Source organism: Apostichopus japonicus, chromosome 7, assembly GCF_037975245.1.
Source record: "Apostichopus japonicus isolate 1M-3 chromosome 7, ASM3797524v1, whole genome shotgun sequence".
NCBI classification, from domain to species: Eukaryota; Metazoa; Echinodermata; class Holothuroidea; order Aspidochirotida; family Stichopodidae; genus Apostichopus; species Apostichopus japonicus.
In genome coordinates, this window is record NC_092567.1 from 18,746,127 (window position 1) to 18,769,239 (window position 23,113).

Here is a 23,113-nt window from a genome sequence, read left to right on the forward strand (position 1 = left end):
CTCTATTGCAGATACAGTCGTCATGGTTTCTGCATAATTCCGCACATCATGAAAAGGATACAATGAATAAATTAGCTACTCTAATTCACTACATGCCCTGATTTCCACACAAACAAGTTTCACTAGGCCTTTTTGGCCTATACGTGCAGTGGAATTCTCCACAAGTGGCATCATTGGTCGCTGAAAATAAACACGGGTTGCTAGCGTTAGTTTGTAATGGTTATACAACCGGTCAAATTATTCAAGTTGGCGCTTATTCTGTAGGACGATATTGATCAACGGTCTCCGTATGTGGGTATGATGAAGGCCCAAAATGTATAATATCTTGGTCTGATTACCAAGTTCTGACCTTACATGAAGGATGAACATGAGCCCTGAGGTATGAATACTTGTGATTAGAACTCGAAAAAATGTAAAAAGAAGTATTTTGAATACATCACTGGATTTCATTTGGGGGGGGGGGGGCAAGACTGTAGCACAAAGCAAATTTGAAAAATCCCCCCTGGCTCCCTCTGGCTACGCCACTGGCCTCCCTTAGCTGTATAGACTCGGAATGATATCATAATTATCTACCCTTTCATTCTCCTCTCACTCTCTACAATAATGCATTTGATCGTCCTGATCATTGCATCAATGGACCCAGCGAGTCCAATTCTATCACAAACAGTATTTGAATCGATTTTTATGACGTTATATTGTGGAGCGGTATTTGGCGCCAATTTAAACTTTGCCCGACTGGCTTGAAATTCTATATTTAAATAATAAAGACAAAGCTCATTTTTCAATGTCATTTCGATTGCCTCCGACCTCTGGTAACTTTCTTATTATATTTTTTTTACATTTTGTATGTCTTTTTTAAAATGCCACCTTTTATTCAAGTAGAAAAGAAAAGATATGAAACTTAAGAAGTAAGAGAAAGTGTCATGCTGTATATACGCCACAAATTATGATGCAATTGCATATTGCATTTCCGACATATTGACGTACACGACTACGTCACATCCGCTTGGAGTAAAAAGACGGGAAAATCGGGATTTAATTTACAAAACGTACCTTTGCAATTAGCTCTCAAGGTAATTATAAGTTTCAAGTTCACAGATCTTTCCAGTGCTGTGGGGTTTGCCTTAGAAAGTATTCTTATGAAGCGCCCTCACATGGAGAGCAACTTACTCTGAGCTAATACATGGATATCACGTGAAAGCATCGATCTGCCATAATATGCATTCGGAGGTTCAGCTTCCTATAGACCTCTTCATTTAGACACCATAATTAATCAGGCTAACCATAATGGTAAACCTATAGGGTGAGGGTTAACGCCATAATTGTTTGGAAATTCTTTTCGAAGTCGAAAACCTTTCCACTTAATGCCGCACATATAAATTTTAGTTCCAACCAAGATTTTGACTTTCTTAAGACTTTTATATTTTGGACATGCCATTCTCCAGTGATTCTGTGACGTTATCACACTCGTTTGGAAGGTGGTGAAGTTTTCCATAGAAACTATTAGTTCTGCAAGTTTCTTTCGATTTTTAGCCTCAGTTTGAAAATATGGCCAGTTTAGCATTTTAACCATTTTTAACTTCTAAACCAGAAATGGTATGAGCATCCGTCTCGAATATGTTTGGGAACTAGTGACCCACTAAGCCATAAATTTAGAAGATCGGACCCCCCCCCCCCACTCTTACGGAATACCTTTGAGAAAACAGGTGTATTGGACTATATATGCTACAAAACATGAGCATTATTATGTATAGCTGATCATGTGAAGGTTTATATAGAAGCACTCCTTTAGACGCTAGGGTTATTAGGTGGTAAATTATATGAAATATAAAAGTACGTCACTCACCTCAAACACTACAGTCCTATTTGCGCTAGGTCGCCGTCTCGTACGAATCCTACAGACAGAATCCAATTAAAAATCCAAACACAAATTCCGCTATCAAAATCCTAATCCATAAAAACAATTCGCCCGGAAGCGGGGCAACACGTATCCGATTTGATATTGAATAAAAGTAGGGAAAAACAATTAAAGTTTTCCGTTTAAGCGTAATTTCGTCGTAAGTATAAGCGTTGTCGATCCGTTGAATATCGTAATCCAAGTCGTAGTCGTTAGTCGTAAAAAGCTCTATACTATCTATCGTTGTGTGAAAGATTTCGCTTATCGTTCGTCGGAATAAAACCATCCATTGTTTTATCGAAACCAAATGTCTCTTGACCTAGTATTAGTCATGACATTGATGAAGTGATTATTGATCGTAATTAATCTTCTAAAATTGAGGGCGCACTTTCGATTTGATAAAAGTGAAGTCCTCTACATAGCCCCCTTCCAGATCACTCGCGAAAAAGAGTGATCGATAAGAAAAACAAAACGTTATATAAAACATATATGTACACAGTTCTTCACCTATATCGCACTGGCCAATGAACCCGCCTACCTGATCGCGTAACGGTCTTTGGCTTGGGGTCAGGCTGTATGAGTCCGGTGGGCGTATCGTCAGAGTGGCGTGTCTTGGTTGAAACTTCGTCGTTCTCGAAAGAGGGCGTGGGCAAAGTAAGCGGTTCGGTCGGTTCCACAAGTTCATCGCCTTCAGCATACGCGACCTTTAACCTGTCAATCGACACTGTGTCGTGTTTGCAATTGATGTCCAATACAAATGTTTTGTCCCCCCTGGAAATGACACGGAAAGGCCCTCGGTACGGAGGTTGCAGTGGACGTTTCACTGAATCGACTCTAACCCAAACGTGTGTGCAGTGCTGAAGATCGTCGGACTGCTGCGCATGTCGTTGATTTGGCCTGGTGTCGGTCCGTTTTAAATCGGCCATCTGACGTTTCAGGCGGTCGACGAAAATTGTAGGGTCAAGTTCTTTCACGTCAGGAACAGGAGATACCAGTTGACATGGCACGCGAAGAGTAGTACCGAAAACTAATTCCGCTGCACTGCACCCGAGGTCGGCTTTTAGCGTTGTACGTATGCTTAACAAAACAAGTGGCAAAACCTCGGCCCACTTGGAAGGATCGCGTTGAGCTTTGATGGATGATTTGAGATGCCTATGGAAGCGTTCCACAAGCCCATTGGATATCGGGTGATACGCAGTCGTACGTATTCGTTTGCTGCCGAGAAGAGCGGTCAGTTGTTTGAACAGAGCAGATTCGAATTGAGCGCCTCTATCCGTCGTTATAGTCGAGGGCACACCGAAAATGGAAATCCATCTGCTGACAAATGCTTCAGCTACAGTCTGGGCAGTGATATCTGGAATACAGATTGCTTCCGGCCAACGAGTGAAGCGGTCGATAACGGTGAGGAGGTATTTGTATCCTCCTGACGGTGGGAGTGGGCCCACAATGTCCAAATGAATGTGTTCAAAACGAGCATCGGGGACAGCAAAAGTACCAAGTGGCGTCGTCGTGTGTCGGTGCACTTTGGCGCGTTGGCAGGACTCACAGGATTTAGCCCATGACCTGACGTCTTTGTTTATGTTGGGCCACACGAAACGGTCCGTGATAAGTTTCCGTGTTGCTCTGATTCCAGGATGCGACATGGAGTGAAGTGAATTAAAAATGTCTTTCCGAAACACCTTTGGTATAAACGGTCGAGGTGAACCGGTTGACATATCACACCATATCGTGCCAGGTGATGATGGGAGCGGAATCTCCTGAAATTTCATGACAGTGGAGTCCTTCAATTCCTGAAGCTGAATGTCATGTTGTTGTTTTGCAGCGATTTGAGCAAAGTCGATCAGGGTAGATGAGGGCAAACCTTGACGGAATGCGTTAACGCCTAAACGAGACAGTGCGTCTGCGACGACATTGTCCTTTCCACTGACGTGGCGAATATCCGCCGTGAACTGGGAAACGAAATCCAGATGCCGTATCTCTCTCGGTGAGTAGCGGTCGGTACTAGTTTTTAACGCGTACGTTAGTGGTTTGTGGTCGGTGAGAATGAAGAATTGTCGTCCCTCTAGTATATGACGGAAATGACGTATTGCCGAGTATATTGCTAGTAGTTCACGACCAAATGCACTGTATCGCGATTCTGTCTCGCTTAGTTTTCGAGAGAAAAACGAGATTGGATGCCAAACTCCTTCAATATTTTGCTGTAACACGCCTCCTAAGGCTTTATCCGAGGCGTCCACCATTAATGAAAGGGGTTTGGATGAGTCGGGATGCGTAAGGAGAGTTGCGTTGGCGAGCGCTCGTTTGCTCTCCTCGAATGATTCGGATGCTTCGTCATTCCAGTCAATCGGTGCTGACTTGGGCTTCTTTCCCGCTAATAAGTCTGTTAACGGGTGTAAAATACTGGAACATCTCGGGATGAATCTCCTATAAAAGTTGATAAGTCCAAGATATTCTCGAAGTTTGCGTAACGAATTTGGTTTCGGAAATTCGGCTATGGCTTGCACTTTCTCCGGGAGAGGTGATATTCCTTTGGAGCTCAATTTGTGTCCAAGAAATTCGAGTTCTGGAACACCGAACTGACACTTAGTTGGATTGATCACCACTCCGTAATCTGCGAGTCTGGCAAACAGCTGTTTAAGGTGACGGGTATGTTCCTCTGGGGAATTGCTGGCCACGAGTACGTCATCAATGTAAGTGTAGCAAAATGGCAAACCGCGCGTTACCTCGTCCATGAAGCGTTGGAACGTCTGGGCGGCATTGCGGAGTCCAAACGGCATTCGTTTAAATTCGAAGAGGCCGAAAGGAGTTGTGATGGCCGTTTTGCAAATATCGGAGTCTTCCACCGGGATTTGATGGTAGGCTCGCACTAAATCAATTTTGGAATAAATTGATGTTCCCGACAGTGAAGTTGAAAAATCGTGAATGTGTGGAATAGGGTAGCGGTCTGGAATGGTAACGTTGTTTAGGGCTCGATAATCGCCACATGGCCTCCAATCTCCGTCCTTTTTGGGCACCATGTGTAGAGGGGATGACCAATTGCTGTTAGATTGTCGGACGATCCCAAGTTGCAGCATGTGGTCAAATTCTTGTCGAGCGATAGTTAGCTTGTTGGGCGGTAGACGACGTGTGCGAGAAAAAACGGGTGCTCCGATCGTGTTAATATAGTGCGTTACCGAATGTTTCACCTGTGTTTCTTCAAAAGTTACCCGCAAAATTTCTGGGAATTCCTTTAATAGAGCATGATAAGGTGAATCATTAGGTGTTGTGGCAAACATCGGACAAAGGGACGTTTCTTCAGTTGAAATGCCTTCAATAGTCAGATTGGTTAACCTGTCGATAAGTGTATTATTTCGAATATCGACAAGTAATCCAAAATATCGTAAGAAATCACAACCGAGAATAGCAGTTTCCACGTCGGCGATCACAAAGACCCACGGAAAGTTCCTACGCAAACCAATATTGAGTGTTAGTGACTTGTGCCCGAAAGTGTCTATTTTGGTCCGATTTGCCGCTTGAAGATATGGCCCCTTTCCGCGATTATATAGGTCACAACGTACGGGGGGTACCACACTGACCGCTGCCCCTGTATCAATGAGAAAACGTTTCGTGGTGGTTCTGTCACGAATGTAAAACAGGCGGCTTCGATTTTGGCCAACGCTCGCCACCGTTACACGCTAGCCTGTTCGTTTTCCGGCTTTAAATTGCTTGGATACTTGCATGGCGCTCTACATTTCCTGGCCTTATCACCAAATGATTGATGATACCAACAAATATCACTGTCGACGTTACTGGGATTATTTGACTGGGAACTGAATCTTTGTCGGCTTCGAGATCGGCTTCGACTGCGCTCCCTGACCTCTGACTTTAGTGAAGCAATTTGGGCAGTGAGTTCACGGACTTGTTCACTTAGTTGTTGCACTTCTGATTTTTGTGCCTGGGCCTGGGGTGTTTGTATGGCAGCGATGGGAGGATATGCAGGAGTAACTTCCATGATTTTATCCGCTAACTCGGCTACGGTTTCTATCGGTGTGGTGTCGCTCATCGACGCCAGAATTAGTTGGGCGCTCGATGGAAGTCGCTGAACAAAAAGTTGTTTCAAAATGTTCGCATGAAGGGTGTTTGTACCTAGCAGCTGACGCATTTTGCGCAACAGTTGCGTGGGTTTTCGATCCCCCAATTCTTCAGAAATTAACAACTGGTGGAGCCGTTTTTGCTCCGAAGCCGTTGTTCGCTTAATCAACTCCTCCTTTAGTTTTTTATAGGGTTGGTCGCTTGGCTTACTTATGAGCAAGTCGCGTACTTCCTGGGCTATTTCCGGTTGTAGGGACGATATCACGTAGGAATATTTTGTATCCTCGTTAGTAACTCTCCTCGTTACGAATTGCGCCTCAACCTGTGCGAACCAGATAATTGGGTCATTGGGCCAGTACGGAGGTAATTTAATACTAACTGCGGATAGCGATTGTTGTGTTTCGTGTGAATTTTCTGGATCCATGATGTACAGTATTATATTATTCCAATGCGAAAAACAGTAGTAAAAAATTATGCGATTTTTAGTACATGGGAAGTATTCAAGGCAACCTAGCTGAATCACGTCGGGGTCACCACTTTAGACGCTAGGGTTATTAGGTGGTAAATTATATGAAATATAAAAGTACGTCACTCACCTCAAACACTACAGTCCTATTTGCGCTAGGTCGCCGTCTCGTACGAATCCTACAGACAGAATCCAATTAAAAATCCAAACACAAATTCCGCTATCAAAATCCTAATCCATAAAAACAATTCGCCCGGAAGCGGGGCAACACGTATCCGATTTGATATTGAATAAAAGTAGGGAAAAACAATTAAAGTTTTCCGTTTAAGCGTAATTTCGTCGTAAGTATAAGCGTTGTCGATCCGTTGAATATCGTAATCCAAGTCGTAGTCGTTAGTCGTAAAAAGCTCTATACTATCTATCGTTGTGTGAAAGATTTCGCTTATCGTTCGTCGGAATAAAACCATCCATTGTTTTATCGAAACCAAATGTCTCTTGACCTAGTATTAGTCATGACATTGATGAAGTGATTATTGATCGTAATTAATCTTCTAAAATTGAGGGCGCACTTTCGATTTGATAAAAGTGAAGTCCTCTACACTCCTTCCTTCCACAAATTGTTCTCATCTGTTATTGGTATATTTCGAATCAGCCTGCTGAACTTTGGTCCGGTAGTTAGCTATTCACACATCTTACATCACTGCTCATTTATTAGCCGTGCTGCTGGGGTATTTTTCTTTATTATTCACTTTTCTTAAAGGATGAGTACATCATTTACAAAAGGGCAATGAGCAGCCTAGTAATGAGCAAATAAGAAACCAGAAAGTCAAAGATTTAGTGATTCCTTGCCCATAGGAGAAATTTTGTTAGGGCTTTGATTTCAACTTGAGAGATTTGGATATATCATGTTTGTAGGTTATTCACAGTTTGGGCTGTATTGACCTTCACCAAAACAATAGGGTTCTTTAATTAATATGGATCATCGACATACCAAGTACATATCGAAATCTTATTGCTTACTAAAAAGATACTGGCCAGAGAGAACCTACAGGAACTCAGCAACTTACGAGAAATGCAGCGCGTACACCGGTTTCGTTGCGACAGTTTTGTACGGATGCCTGATCCGGACGAAGAAATGATATATAGCTTGTGCATCATGATCGTAGGGCAGAAACATGTATGTGATGACTGTATGGTCGATGTTGGGTACCGTAGAATGGGTTTTCTGAAAACTACTTCTCTTGACCTCAAAGGAAATTTGACACGCATGAAATTCCACAGCGGTTTTGTTCTCACCAAAGGCAATCTACGTGCTTTGTTTGTACATTAACGCAATTTCACTTTTAGAGTAATTTTTTTTACAAGATTTTCAGACTTTCACCTCTGCTGGCCTCAAAGACTGTTGACCCGCATCCAATATAATGGGGATCTTCTACACAATATGGGCCATCTACATACTAAGTATGAAATCCTTCCAAGTTACCCCTTCCTATAAGATATTGTGTTTACAAGCAGTTTAAGAGGTTTTTAGTTGACCTCTGGTGACCTCAAATGACCCTTGACCTCCGCCAAAAACAATAGTAGTCTTTTTCCTAATATGGGTTACCCACATGTAGAGTATGAGTTAAATACAAGCTTCAATTATTGAGATAACGTGTTTACAAGAAAGTGTCACATACACACACACGCACACCCACGCGAACCCACACAATCACCATCGCATTGATTTCTTCAGCCTTTGGCAAGGAATCAAGAAGAGACCTGTTTCTGGATATAATGCCCCAGAGAACTACAGCAACTGAAATACAATGACTCAGACTTTCCTAATTTATTCTTTTTATTTCAAACCAAAAATATAGTATAAATGTAAAAATACACGAGGTACACAAAATATGAATATATAGGGTAAGAGAAAAGATGTGATAAGGAGCTTGAAATAAACTTGATTGAAATGTACTGTAAATGTCATTACAATCCCAGCTACCTATACCACTCCACCCCCTCCAAAGTAATACTAGTAAAAAAACAACAACAATAATAATAACAACAATAAGAATGACGATGAATAATAATCATAATAAAAGGCATTTACATTAAGTTGCCCATGGATTGGTTACCTGAAACTCTCGACCCGCCCACCCTCCCCCCACCTCACCCCTCCGCTTTTCTTAATGGATGTGTGCAAGTTATCATGGTTCACTATTTCACTCAACAAATACTGCAACATGCTTGGACCACATAAACACTGAATGCTCCAAACCACCGTACTTCAGATGTTGTCAGCAACTGTTTCCATCGTTGAGGCAATTCAAGTAACACACTTTGCATTGAATTGGTGCCTTCATGAATAAAATGTAGTAAAATAAACGAATAGTTAGGAAGCAGTACAATATATTTCGTAGATTTCAAGAAGTTAAAAAAAAAAAAAAAATCAACAACTGTTCATAACTTTCTGCAGATCATTTCTCATGTTTTTGCTTTGTTGTGGCTCCTGCTTCAAGGTGTCCTGGGTATTACAGGGTATAACACAAAGTCATTGCCCACTAAACCATGAGTATGAAGCATTGAATTCAATGAATTTTAATTATTTCTAGAAGTTTATGCTCTTACTCATACAGTATGCTATGATGATGCTATGATGGATGGCTAGTTGTCAATTAAAAAAGAACAAATTAAAACCATGAGATAAACACAATCACTTCACATACTGAGAGGTGCCTGGTACTTACTGCATTGGTCAGGAGAGAAAACCCATATGTTACCTTCATGTTTATAGTTAAGTCTCTATTTTTCCATTTCTTCTTTGTTTTAAATGATTTGCTTGTAATCCTATCAAGAATATTGTTTCCCAGAAGACATACTGTGTTTATGCTTCTAATTGGCAACACCTCTCAGTTTTAGTCAGATACCCCCAGCCCCTCAACCTCCACCCTAAAGTATTACAAAGTGCTGACTGACAGGTGGTGGTTCCCAGTGTCAGCCACTATAGAACAACAATACTTGTCCATACTTTTGGGGGTATTTTGGCACAGAGATTAGTCAAACTTTTGGCTTTAAAGGTAGTCAGTATAGGCCCCAAATTATAGCATGCTATAACTGCTAGAAGTTTTCAAAAAGTACTTTCCTGGAGGTCTTTACTATAGATACAAACTGTTCTCAGAAATTGTTAAGGAACACACAAGATGACTAAATGTCCCAGTTAGGAAATTTCCTCGAAGTTTGTAATAAAAAAAAGTTTAAGAATTTTGACCAAAGGTGACCATATTTGAATATCTAGCATAGTTGAAGCCACTATAGTATACCTTTAAGAGGAACCCCACCTGGAATTAGTGATTTACTTGAAACACTCAATGCATATCTACTTTCTTTACCGGGCCTCTATATTGCACAAAACATTTTACTCATTAACTTTTTCCTTGCAAGAATATAAAGAAATTCCAAGAGACCTTTACATAGCAATAGGAACAGTGACACCAATTTATGTGTTCGTTATGCTGTCCCCAATTCCCACCCCACTCACTTACTCACATATTGTCATTTTGTAATATATTATCAAGAGATAATTGCTATTGCAGTTGAAGTCTCATTTTTACTGGACACTGCCTTGATATACCATTCTATGTGAGATCAACCTCACCTTCTAGTTTACTGACACACTCACTATGCACAACATTAACTATACAGTATGTGGATATGAATCTAATTATTCATAAAGTACCTGCACTTTTTGAGGTAATGTTCCTCCATAGGCTTATGTGTGCTGTGTCCACCACTTTCCATTTACCAGTTCCAGTATTAAACACTTCTGGGGTGGTACAGTGCCCTAAAATGGACAAAACTTAGACAGATAATATATGTGATTCAGTGACTAATGCATGTCCTTAATGGAAAACTGGGGAACACAGAATAGCAAATACTAAGGGAGAAATTATGGAGAACATTATACAAGATGAACATTGTTCATGATAACTATATCTGGGGCAGTGAGTTGCAAAGGTAAGCACAAATGGATTACAGGTGAAAATATGGGTTTATTTCCAGTCATCAAATGGTGCTTATGAACACATTGGCTTTACAAGAGGTGCTCAAAATCATCCATTGTTAGCTCAGCCATGCCAACATGCTGTAATATTTGCATAGTTCAACAATTTGTTTCTGATGAGAAATGTATGCCTATGTGTGTAATAAAAATTTCTTGTTTAAACATATGGGCCTACAGAGCATCCGGGTGGGAACCTTCAGGTCCACTAACTACAGACATTTCCATACACATGGCTTATAGTGGATAACCAGTTTGCTGAAAGCTGTTCTTCTCTTTATAGATTAGTTATCTGTTCCAGTAGTTCCAAAGTATGAGATGGCAACATCCAAACATGTTTCCTTTTAACAGTTTTTGTTGCTGTTTAATCTGAAGTTAGCTGCCGAGCTAACAACTCATTTTGAGTCTTTCATTTGAACACCAGTGGATGGTCTATAATGAAGTCATGATTACTTTAAAATTACCCCTACCATTCACATTTGTTGTGTACAGTGATGGACACTAGAAAGCAAGATTATCACAGAGAAAATTCCTATGTAGACAATGTGAGGAAATTCAACGAGAGCTTTGCCACTGAAAACTCCTGTAATTCCTTTTGTTACAAGTATCATGATGGTGCCGAATACTTGACCTTCTTTTTGGAAACTGTTTGGCTGTATGATATCTGTTGATGGAATTGAACCACCTGCTGAATGAATTCTGCATCACCAGAACAGATTATATAATGGCCTAACAAGTTCCAAAAAGAAAGAAATCAATTTGGTCTATGTTTCTAGCACCTAGAACATTAAAACTGAAGTCTAATTTTGGAGTTGAATGTCAAAAAACAAATCATCCCTCAATACAATTGCTACACATACTGTAGGGAATGAAACTTTGGAGAACCACCAGCAGGGGGATGAATGTATGAATATGATGAAACAGTCATGGATGTGGAGTAAATCTCCACTATATGGAAAGTACATTGCATTCCACACAGCCCACAGATTTTGAGAAGACTTCATCAGGGGAAGAATAATCTTGTGCAACCTGTAAAAATGTTTTTTTGCTGACAATGTTATTAATGGCCAATCACAATTTACAACGAATATCATAGCATGTACAGGCCTATTGAAGTTCGATGAGTTTACACAGTTGGAGACCATTGCATTTCAATATCTCAATCAGACCATTGTTTGTCTTCAAATCTATCATATTTCTGAAATATCATGAGGAAATAGGAATAATTAATAGGCCGTGGCTATTCTTACGACTAGTCGTAACAATTATTTATAAACTTTTCTTACGAAAAAGGCGAATTCAAGCGCAGTAAAGTAAATAAAGCAACTGCGCATGTAGTAGGGGTAACCCTAACCCTACCCTAACTTTAACCCTAAACCCCAATCCTAACCCTAACCGGAAATTATTGTTACTCCTGGTCGTAAAAAATAGTACTCCTGTCATAAAAATAGCAACTGCGCATGCGTAATCGGAAATTATTCTTACGAACAGTCGTAAGAATAGCCACTTTGTAATTAATATCCTCTTGTTTGAACAAACGTAGGACTGGAGAAGAAACATTATATAGCCTAGACCTACCTGCCTGGAAGATCCACACGAATCTTCAACACGTCCTTCATCATGAGTTTCGTTTTCAGATAATTAGGTGCAGGTGCCATACGAGCTATAAACGTTAACATTAAATGTACTGTTACTGTTAGGCCTTTGCCTATTTAATTATTAGGGCCTAGCCTACTCCAGTCTCACGTCTCAGTGTGTAACTTGAAGTCATATGGACGAATTGTCAAGTAACGCAATAACGTTGTTCTGTGAAAATCCGACCACTTTTACTTGGTAGTCCTCAGCACAGTTACCGGGCACAAATGCATTGCGTTCATATCAAAAATAGGAACTGAAGGCTTCACTTGGTTGTTCAGCGTAATAAAGTGACTGTAAGTATTGGCCTTGGCTATTACTAACGTAAGTCCATGTACACCACTGAAACCGGGGTCGGCATAAGTTTACACAAGGGCGCAGACATGTTGTTTATCCAGGAAAGGCCTGCGATTGGCTGAAACCCTAAATCTTTTCTGAGATCTATTTTGATTGGTGCTAACATTCTGTGACAACGTCGTAGTGCAAATGCTGAGCACATGAAAGGTCAAATGTCGGTCAAATTGATTAGACCAATTAAAAACTAGAGCACCAATGGTGCAGAAGCTCATACCTTTTCAAGCTTAAAAATGTAGGGCCCAAAAAACTTTATGGCCCACCAAATTTCAGGCCATTTTTCAGATTCCACCAATTTTGGGCCCATGAGGGATAACCCCCCCCCCCTCCTTTAGCAGAATCCTGGCCACACCACTGGCTATAATTCCTATTTTCCCCCTTTAAATCCTATTTTACCCACTCTCTCAAACAATACCACTGACCTACCCTATTAAACTTTCTCCCCTCTACCTGAGCAGACCTGAAGCACTCCTTGCCAAAATTTTGGCTGGCTGTCTACAATACCTCAGGCTCAAAGACTTCTAAGAATCGGCAAGTGCTGATTGGCTATAGGGCTCTCATGCTTACAGTTCGACAGTTAATAACAACTCCCAGTCCTGCTTTAATTCCACTAACAGCCTCTGCAGAGCTTAACCACAAATGTAAACAAACACTGCAGAGACTGGGAGACAAATTAAAGGAGCTTTGGCAAAAGGTGAAGGCTCAGATTTTTTTAAACAATGGGGATTAATTGTAATTAATTAACTTTTGACCAAAAATTATTAGGCATCACCTTATTCATACACAATCCAACAATCTTCAGTTCAACTTTGAATATGATCCATCAAATTCTTGAGGAGATTGAGATATTTGAAAATATTACAAAGAATGACCCCCGATGACCCCCTAAATGACATTTGACCTCCATTTTCCGAACACCCCTCGTAACTCTCATCCCAAGGAACGTTGTGACCAAGTTTCATTATAACTGGCCATACACTGTACGAACAGGAGCAATTTGAAAATATAGGACCGCGGCCCGGGCCACAAAAGACCCCTAGTTGATCTTTGATCTCAAATTCATGAACACCCTGAAGGTAAAACTTCCATAGTACTATCGTGACAAACCCTCAACATTGTACCATGGAATCTGTAGGAGAAGAAGCATTTTGCGTATTTCCACAAAATGGCCCATTACGGCCCACATGTGACCTTTGACCCCAAATTTCGGACCATCTCTGATGGCCCTATACCCAATGGTCCTTGTGTCCAAGTTTCATGAAATTCCATCAAACACTGTGCGAGTGGGAGCGGTTTTACCAATTGTTGACGGATAGAGTGATAGAATGATAGAGTGATAGACGCCGCACTGTAACAATAGCTCACACCAGCATGCTGGTATGAGCTAAAAAAACTGGGCCTAGCGAAGGATGTTACTACTTTCCAAATTAGTTATTCCTGTTTGTCTATGAGTATGAGTTGCCTGTTCCCTTTCGAAGTTACGGAAAACTTCTTCGACATTTTCGACCCCAAACGTGTGGATTATTTCTTCCATCTTATTTCTTTTGGATTCTTGAAACTTTCATTGCATGTGGTCTTTCGGTGTACCGAGACGAAATTACTCTTCTGAAAAAGGGAGGGGCACCGCAGGGCCGACTTGAATGAGGCGGGAACAACAGCGTTCTACTGTAACAGCTCGGTGTACGTTACTGGGCGGGAGCACAGCCGATAAATAGTCCGCGCCCACGTTGCATACGTATATAGCAATTGTAAAGGGAGGACGAATTCTAAGTAGGCGCGGCTCTATGGCAAGCCATTTTATTTTTTATTCAGTATTTAATGATATCAACAATTATTTAATGATATCAACAATTATTTAATGATATCATGAATTATTTCATGATATCTGAAATTGTTTTAATGATATGTACGTCATATTTGATGATATCAATAATTGGTGCAAGGAAATTATTGATATCATTATTTTATTTGATGATATCATAATTAAACTTTCTGATATCAAGAATTGAATTTGTGATATCTTAAAATAGATGAACTATTATAGATATCAATAATTCAGTTGAAGATATCATAAATTCAATTTCAGATATCTGTATTTAAATTAGTGATATCAAAAAGTATGACGTACATATCACGAATTCGGCCATGTTTAATGATATCATAAATTCCAATTATTGATATCATCAAATATGGCGTACATATCACGAATTCGGCCATATTTATTGATATCATTATTTCGAATTTTTGATATCATAAATTCCAATTAATGATATCATCAAATATGACGTACATATCACGAATTCGGCCATATTTAATGATATCATCAATTATGCCCTCAGTTTGAGCGCCTGGGATTATGTGGCGGGAAGTACAGTGCAGTACGGTTAGTGCATTATATTCAGTCTAGAACTGGTTGAGCTTCAATCCCCGCCATATTAAGAGCAGTTTTACGTATTGAGCCTACCGTATAACTAATGTAATGTATACTACACTGCACTAGACCCATACCAACTACCACCAGCTTAGTTCCATAAGGCCTGTGTACGGATGAGTTACTGAGACTACGCCGTATGACCAGACATATCGCAGCCATATTTAATGATATCATTAAATATGGCCGAATTCTTGATATGTACGTCATAATTGTTGATATCATTAATTCGAATTAGTGATATGTACATATCATTAATTCGAATTAGTGATATCAGTAAATATGACGTCATATTTGATGATATCACTAATTCGAATTAATGATATGTACATATCACTAATTCGAATTAGTGATATCAGTAAATATGACGTCATATTTCATGATATCAGTAATTCGAATTAGTGATATGTACATATCACTAATTCGAATTAGTGATATCAGTAAATATGACGTCATATTTGTTGATATCATTAAATCGAATTAGTGATATGTACATATCACCAATTCGAATTAGTGATATGTACATATCACAAATACATTTAAAGATATCTTTAAATCATTTCTTGATATCACTAATTCATTTAATGATATCATTAAATGAATTATTGATATCAAGAAATGAACTGAATTAATGATATCATTAATTGATTTAATGATATCAACAATTCTAATTCTTGATATCAACAATTGATTTAAGGATATCATCAAATAATTAAAGATATCATTAAATATTGAATAAAAAGTAAAACGGCTTGCCATACGGCTCAGCATCGACCGGCGATTTGTAAGTGGACGATATCTGAGTCAACGACCATTTCTGAATGAACGGTTTCTGTACTTCAACGACGATTTCAAAATGGGCGGCTGTCGCACTTGAGCAACGATCTCTGGGTGAACGGTCTCTGAGTGAACGACCATCTCTGAGTGGACAGCGCCTCACGTTAAACGGCAATTACTAAGTGAGCGGCTGCTTGCATTTGAGCGGCGATCTCTAAGTGAACGGTTTTTGGGTGAACGACCATTTCTAAGTGGACGGCGCCTCACGTTGACCCTTTCCGCGTTCCATACGCGAGTCTTTAATGCCTTTAAACAGCCGCAGTTTCGATAAGTTCTGTAAACAAAATAACTCAGTGTAAACAAGTCAACACCTTGAATTATGTTTGCAACAAATGTACGGAGAGAAAATGGTCGAAATTGAATTACATTATAAGGTCTTCAGACAATTTTTGAAAATTGCCGGGAAGCTAGAAAGTTCAAATATTAGAGTCGAAAAAGTCAAAAATACTGGTTCAACACCAACTTCTTAAAAGCTTGTTCTGTAGCTGAAATGCAAAAAAGAAAATGACATTTGTTCCATATTATGGGACAAACTAAAACGAATGACAGCGAATGACCGAATGACAATTGACTTTGTACAGGGTTAATTATCATTTGCGAATGACAGCGAATGACAGCGAATGACAGCGAATGACAACGAATGACAACGAAGGACAGTGTTGAGAAGAGATGGAATGATTAACGGAGTGGAGTAAATGCGGGTTATTGGTTTTCTGCGCAAAAATGATTTGAGGAAAATCGCATGTTACGTGGTTGCAGGGTTTGGTGTAATTTACGGATAGAAACCACAGGGAAAGTTTTTGTGTGAGAATGCGCTTGAGTGCTGTGCTTTTTACCTTTGTAGATTTATGTAGAAAGATAACTGAAGCCGTTTCAAGATTATAGTATTGTTAGTTTCTAACAATTAATTTCGGAAAAATGACGTTAAATTTACTTTTTAAAATCAGACTTTCAATTTCGCTTACTATAAGGTGCGTATTTATCTTGTCCGTACTTTACTAGATCTAGATACCCACGAAGTCTGAACTGTGATATCCAGTTGAAGCAAATGTCTGTGCTGTCATTACTGTCATTCGTTTTAGTCAACGCAATTTTTTAGTGTGTACAACATATTGTCATTCGTTATGTGTAACGCAATTGTCATTCGTTTTAGTAACATCCCATATTATAGTTGGACTGATAAGTATACTTAGTCTTAGAATAGCCTCCATTGTGCAATATATTGTGATACTTCCTATGAAAAACGCAACAAGCTATGTTTATTTTTATAAAATATTTCAGTGATATTTTTCGGACCTTTCCATATAACTTTTCAACCATTATATTTATAGTCAAATATCAGGAAACGTCATTGCCTTTAATTGGTTAAAAAAGTTTAGTAAGACAGTAGACGGCTAGGTAAGGCGAGGTTACATTTAGAATATTGCCCAGCCTTTATTCTGGGTACTGAAGGTTACAGTCAAAGCAGAGAGAAAATTTAAGGACAAAAACCTTCCAATATTGTCATGATATCAGCTCGAGCAAAGGTAAATCGCATAGAAATATTGAAAGTAAAATCTAAAACTTTAGGTAGTGCGGGATCGCCTTTGCTTCAGCCAAGTCCTGGCTCATATGACATCAATTCACAGTGGCTCACGACGTACCACTGCGCATTGGCATTTGTATGTAACGAAATCCGGTTGAAGCCTAAACCTACGTTCAATGCAAGTAGTGTACTGTATATTACCTACAGATTACTAGTTTCACGAAAATAATAGTATCTAAACAATTCACTCAAGTTATAGTTGGTAACGTTAACAAATTGAAAAAAAAAACAGTTCATATTTCTTCGAATTGTCAGTTGTGAAGCTTGAATGAAACTTATCACTGTAGCAGCAATAAATTGCGTGACCGTAGACGAAATAATACGAGCAACTAGGCCTAGGTAATGTTGTTACTGGCCTATAGGCTGAACCCACTCAGACTACTGTAGTCTAGATCTACCTTAGTGGGCCTTACATATATTGTATATGTCAGGATAGCCTATCCTAAGTTATGCTTTAAATTCCTAATGTTAGTTAGGCCTACAGTAGCAATTACCAATTCCAAAGGCCCTAGTTATAGAAACTAGGCGTATTGATCAATCCCTTTTCAAAATTTCAGCAAATTTGGGAGAAATACCAAGTTTGTTGCCCTTGTGATGGAGCCCCCCAAAAGTATGATGCATTGTTGGATGGAAAACAACATAATAATTTGGGGTAATATATTTGACCTGAAGGAGGAAAACTTGTGATAGAGGGGTCCCTCCCAAATGGTACCAGACTGGAAGCTAAAAAGGGCCATTCTAATTGTAAGATCAGAACATTTTAATAACTGTTACTATTGGCAATATTTCCTTCTGCTGTTAAATTTGAGTAGCTAGCTAGATAATCACCATTACAGAAGCTTTACCAACTGGTGTAGGCCTTATTAGTTACTTACAACTTTCTTTGCAACTACATAAAAACATTGCAGATGTAACACAGATGTCTGGGGAAGTTCAGATGTATGGTAAGTAGGTAACCGTAATTGTTCTTTACTTACAAGAATGTTCATACCTGACATATATATAGATATCATACTCTCTCCTCCATTATACTCATTATCCAGTATTATTTTTTTGTATTTGAATATATGCCATATTTGCTGCTTTTCTTTTTCTAATACAGGAAGTTGCTTCTGGTCATAATATGAGTGGCCATCACCATCATCATAAACATCGGAGGGAGGAAACTACCTTCGACGGCAGTAACTATGTAAGTTATTCACGATCATTTTGCTACTGTAGAGATTAATTTGGCGTTCACATTTTGCAGGCGCGGATCCAGAGGGGGGTCCGGCCCCCCTGCTCTTGGCCCAAAAAAAAAGGAAAAAAAAAAGAGAGAAAAAATAATTAAATTAAACGCCAATTTTAAACATGTAGGACGTCAGAAGGGCGGTTATCCTTACAAGTCAGCCAGGTGTGTCTTTTCCGTCAAATGAACTATAGTGTGCACGCGTGCTACACGTGCCAAAAATGCCTAAAATCTCAATTTTCAGACTGAAAAGTTTCAAAATTGAGGTGGTGTTCGAATTTTTTTGGGCGGTGAGGTGGCAGAGCGGTAGGCTGCATAGGAACTCGTACTGATGCAGATACATTTCGAGTGAGTTTTTGTAGGTGCTTTGCATGGCTAAATTGAAGGGGGTTCCCTGTTGTACTTAAATATCCAAGAATTTCACAATGGATAGAGGGAAACCCACTCCCCTTAGACCCTAGGATCACTGGAGGCCAAACCCCTCACCCTTCCAGAATCCTGGATCCGGCCCTGCATCAAACAGTGGTGACGGAACGGGAGGGGGATTGGGGGCTATAGTCAGGTGGCTTAGCAACAATTTTCAGGCTTAATGTTACTGGCCGGACAAAAGTACCAAATTTGGCATGGAGTTTCTTTTCGACCTATCTATTGATTTTATCCGTGGAACCCACTTGATCGGCTCTGATTTTCCAAGATGGCGGCCAAAATCCAAGATGGCCGCCAGAAAAAAAGGAAATGTCATATATCTGGCTGTATATATCTGAGATGAACAAATTTATTTAGGTCGTTCTTTTCGAACCTGTACTCCAGGGCTGCTGTTAGCGAGGATCTCCAGGAAGACTTGTTGTCTGGTATAGACAAGCCCCCCCCTTCAGAGTAAAACGATAGCTTGGGTTCGCTGCACCGAATTAAGCCTTGGTGCGATTGGAGAGGATCATTTTTTGTTTCATTTGGGGAAAGTGCAAACCAAACCTTGTCAAAAGGACCGTTCTGTAAAAGACCCCCTTGAGCGGGTGGGCATGGTTTGGTCCACCTACCATCGTAACTGCGCTTTCTCCTTTTGATAGGTTTTTTTGTTGCATTTGAGAATCCCTTTGCCTTTTTTGTTAGGTTCTGGTGTTGGTTTCTTTTTCGCCACCGCTGGCCCGGATCCTTTTCCAATAACCGGCCAAAGGCGACACGCCCTTCGGGGTGTTTACTCAGATTGGTGACTCACTTTGTAGAATCAAAGAGGAGGGTGGGCCAGATGTTCTGCTGAACGTGGCCACCTCTGTGTTATGTTCAATGCTCGCGCCTGTGTGCCCGTCGGCTTGCCAAACCGCCATCTCTCCAGATGTGTGACGGTCTGTGTGTTGTAAGTCACTAGATAGCCGTCTCCGGGACTTGGCGAGGAGGATTGCACATGGGGTCCTCATCACTAACCATTTTCGCCTAGTCAGGTGGCGATTAGGTTATGGGATTTGTCCCTGTGTGGGCTGTAAAACCATCGAAACTATGCAACACCTTTTGCTGGCGTGTCCCTTTGTCTGGTTGGTGTGGGAATGATGGTTTCACGCCTTCGTTATAGGTGTTATTGGTTGTTATTGTTATTGGTTGACCTCAGATGACTAGTGACCTAACTTAGCGTGTGTTGTTCGCAGAATTGACGTTGTGTTTATGAAGGGGGGGGGGGAGGCCTTGTCTATACCAGACAACAAGTCTTCCTAGAGATCCTCGCTAACAGCAGCCCTGGAGTACAGGTTCGAAAAGAACGACCTAAATACCTCAGATGCCTAGTGACCTGACTTAGCGTATGTTGTTCGCACAATTGACATTGTTTATGAAGGGTGCACAATCGTACAAACTCTCCCAATGAGTCGGTATTCACATCTGGTCAGTTTTCCCTCAAGTTACCCTATTATATAGTTGACTCAATGTAATCAGTCTTACATGACACTCGTAACTCCCATATAATAACGGGCTTTGCGACAGTGTCTATCCACGGTCGATCACACCTCAAAGTTCCCCAATAAGTCCTAAGTGGCTTCCTGAGCCAAAGTGACACAATTAGAATACCAGCCATAACATATAGTCATGGTGCTAGCCCGGTTTCATTTACACGTTTGAGGACGGACGGTTTGATGGTCCCGATCAGTAAAGGGCAGAGGGGGTCTGGGGAATGAATATATATATGAAATTTCCTTTTTTTCCAGGGGGCCATCTTGGATTCTGGCCGCCATCTTGGAAATGGATGGCCCAAGCAACATGCCATGACCATCATCTGTTTCAGTGAACCCCGGAAACACCTGAATTGACCACTCATTTGTTCATTTATGACATTTACAGCCATATATATGACATTTCCTTTTTTCTGGCGGCCATCTTGGATTTTGGCCGCCATCTTGGAAATGGGTGGCTCAAGCAACATGCCATGACCATCATCTGTTTCAGTGAACCCCGGAAACACCTGAATTGACCACTCATTTGTTCATTTCTGATTTTTACAGCCAGACATATGACATTTCCTTTTTTTCTGGCGGCCGTCTTGGATTTTGGCCGCCATCTTGGAAATGGGTAGCTCAAGCAGCATGCCATGACCATCATCTGTTTCAGTGACCCCGGAAACACCTGAATTGACCCCCATTTTTTTATCTCCGATTTTTACAGCCAGATATATGACATTTCCTTTTTTCTGGCGGCCATCTTGGATTTTGGCCGCCATCTTGGAAATGGGTGGCTCAAGCAACATGCCATGACCATCATCTGTTTCAGTGAACCCTGGAAACACCTGAAATGACCACTCATTTGTTCATTTCTGATTTTTACAGCCAGACATACGACATTTCCTTTTTTTCTGGCGGCCGTCTTGGATTTTGGCCGCCATCTTGGAAATGGGTAGCTCAAGCAGCATGCCATGACCATCATCTGTTTCAGTGACCCCGGAAACACCTGAATTGACCCCCATTATTTCATCTCCGATTTTTACAGCCAGATATATGACATTTCCTTTTTTCTGGCGGCCATCTTGGATTTTGGCCGCCATCTTGGAAATGGGTGGCTCAAGCAACATGCCATGACCATCATCTGTTTCAGTGAACCCTGGAAACACCTGAAATGACCACTCATTTGTTCATTTCTGATTTTTACAGCCAGACATACGACATTTCCTTTTTTTCTGGCGGCCGTCTTGGATTTTGGCCGCCATCTTGAAAATCGGCACCGATAAAGTGTGTTCCACGGATAAAATCGATAGATAGGTAGAAAAGAAACTCCATGCCAAATTTGGTAGTTTTGTCCGGCCGGTAACGTTAAATTTGCTAAGCCACCTGACTACAAAGGCATTATGATTTTTGTATCATCTCAACGCATCTGATATGTATTACCATATTTCATAGATTGTTTTTTTCTCATCAATTGAGAAATTGCAGACATGAGATCCATATTTTCAGGCTAGGTACATGCAGCTTAGAATACTCGGGAAGTGCCGTTTCCGGCCATCTGGGGAGTTTGTAAAGCCAAAAATTTTATGGTACGCTCCGCGCCAACTGATGGTGGCACTCCGCTTAGATAGTCTTACATTCAGGCGCGACTGGACCAGTCGGACCCCCCCTGTCACAAATCCTGCATCCGCCCCTGCATGCTCATTAACCTGTCTGTATTATGTGTGTGTTATTTGTTCCTTCTGTTACTGTTACTTGTCATTTAGCCTTTGAAGAAGATCCTGTTAGGATCGAAACGTCAGTCCAACTTACTTTCACACATTTTCCTACACAGTGGATAAGCAGTTTGCTAACAGTTTTATTTTATTTTGAACTCAAGTATTGAAGAACGTTAGGCCAGCAGCAAGTGGTTTCGTCAAATAAAAGTACATAAGCAGCACATATTCAGTCACATGTTTGTAGAGAATTACACGACGAAACTATTTGCTTTTTATTCCTTCAGCAATTTCTCCAACAAAACCGGCAGCACGAGATCATACGGTCCATATGACTCCTACGAGCTGGTATAGCGTTTTCCCAGTAGTACTATATGCACTGTTCCATATAGCCAATCGAAAAATTGCGTACATTACAAGTGTTCGCATAGCACACAGTACAATTACACAGTATGCCTATAGGTTACGCAACACTGTGAGAGGCGGATTAGAATCTCGGAAACCTGATACCTCGCGGTACAGGTACCCAGATCCGTATGCTGTTTATAGCTAAGGATGAGAATGAAATGAATATGCTGCCGCTGTGAGAAGAGGGCAGCATTGTTTTTATCTCAATACATTACATGTATAGAGATATTGTAACAGTAAGTGGGACTCTCTCTTCTCTTAAAAATTTTTCAGCGTCTTCAAACAAAGTTCTTTTTCTCTGGAATTTCCAGAGCAAGAATATATCATATAGACCAACAAAAGTTACTATTTTTTATTCCAGTATTGTATCTCATTCTGTGACTTTTTCACCGATTTATGTCCAAATCGGGCCAAATTGGGCTGAAAACACACTTTGGCAGACCTGTTTTGCACACGCTCCAAAATTTATGTTTTATGAAAGAGAATAGAATAGAATAGAATTGTCTTTCAACAGTGGTATCGTCTAAG

General features: G+C 40.4%; 4 protein-coding genes across 4 annotated transcripts in view; 1 reads left to right on the forward strand and 3 right to left on the reverse strand.

Annotated features, from left to right (window-relative positions):
* The window catches only part of LOC139969586 (transmembrane 7 superfamily member 3-like), a 123,188-nt gene that overhangs the window by 42,702 nt on the left and 57,373 nt on the right, over nucleotides 1-23,113 (forward strand). The gene's annotated exons all lie outside the window — the stretch shown is intronic.
* The window catches only part of LOC139970217 (sorting and assembly machinery component 50 homolog A-like), a 122,322-nt gene that overhangs the window by 29,284 nt on the left and 69,925 nt on the right, over nucleotides 1-23,113 (reverse strand). The window lies entirely within an intron of this gene.
* The window catches only part of LOC139970216 (sorting and assembly machinery component 50 homolog), an 83,851-nt gene that overhangs the window by 29,284 nt on the left and 31,454 nt on the right, over nucleotides 1-23,113 (reverse strand). The window lies entirely within an intron of this gene.
* On the reverse strand, nucleotides 5,565-7,032 carry LOC139969573 (uncharacterized). The gene has a single exon (XM_071974671.1). The coding sequence runs from the start codon at nucleotides 6,390-6,392 to the stop codon at nucleotides 5,565-5,567; it is 828 nt and encodes a 275-aa protein (XP_071830772.1). The 5' UTR covers nucleotides 6,393-7,032.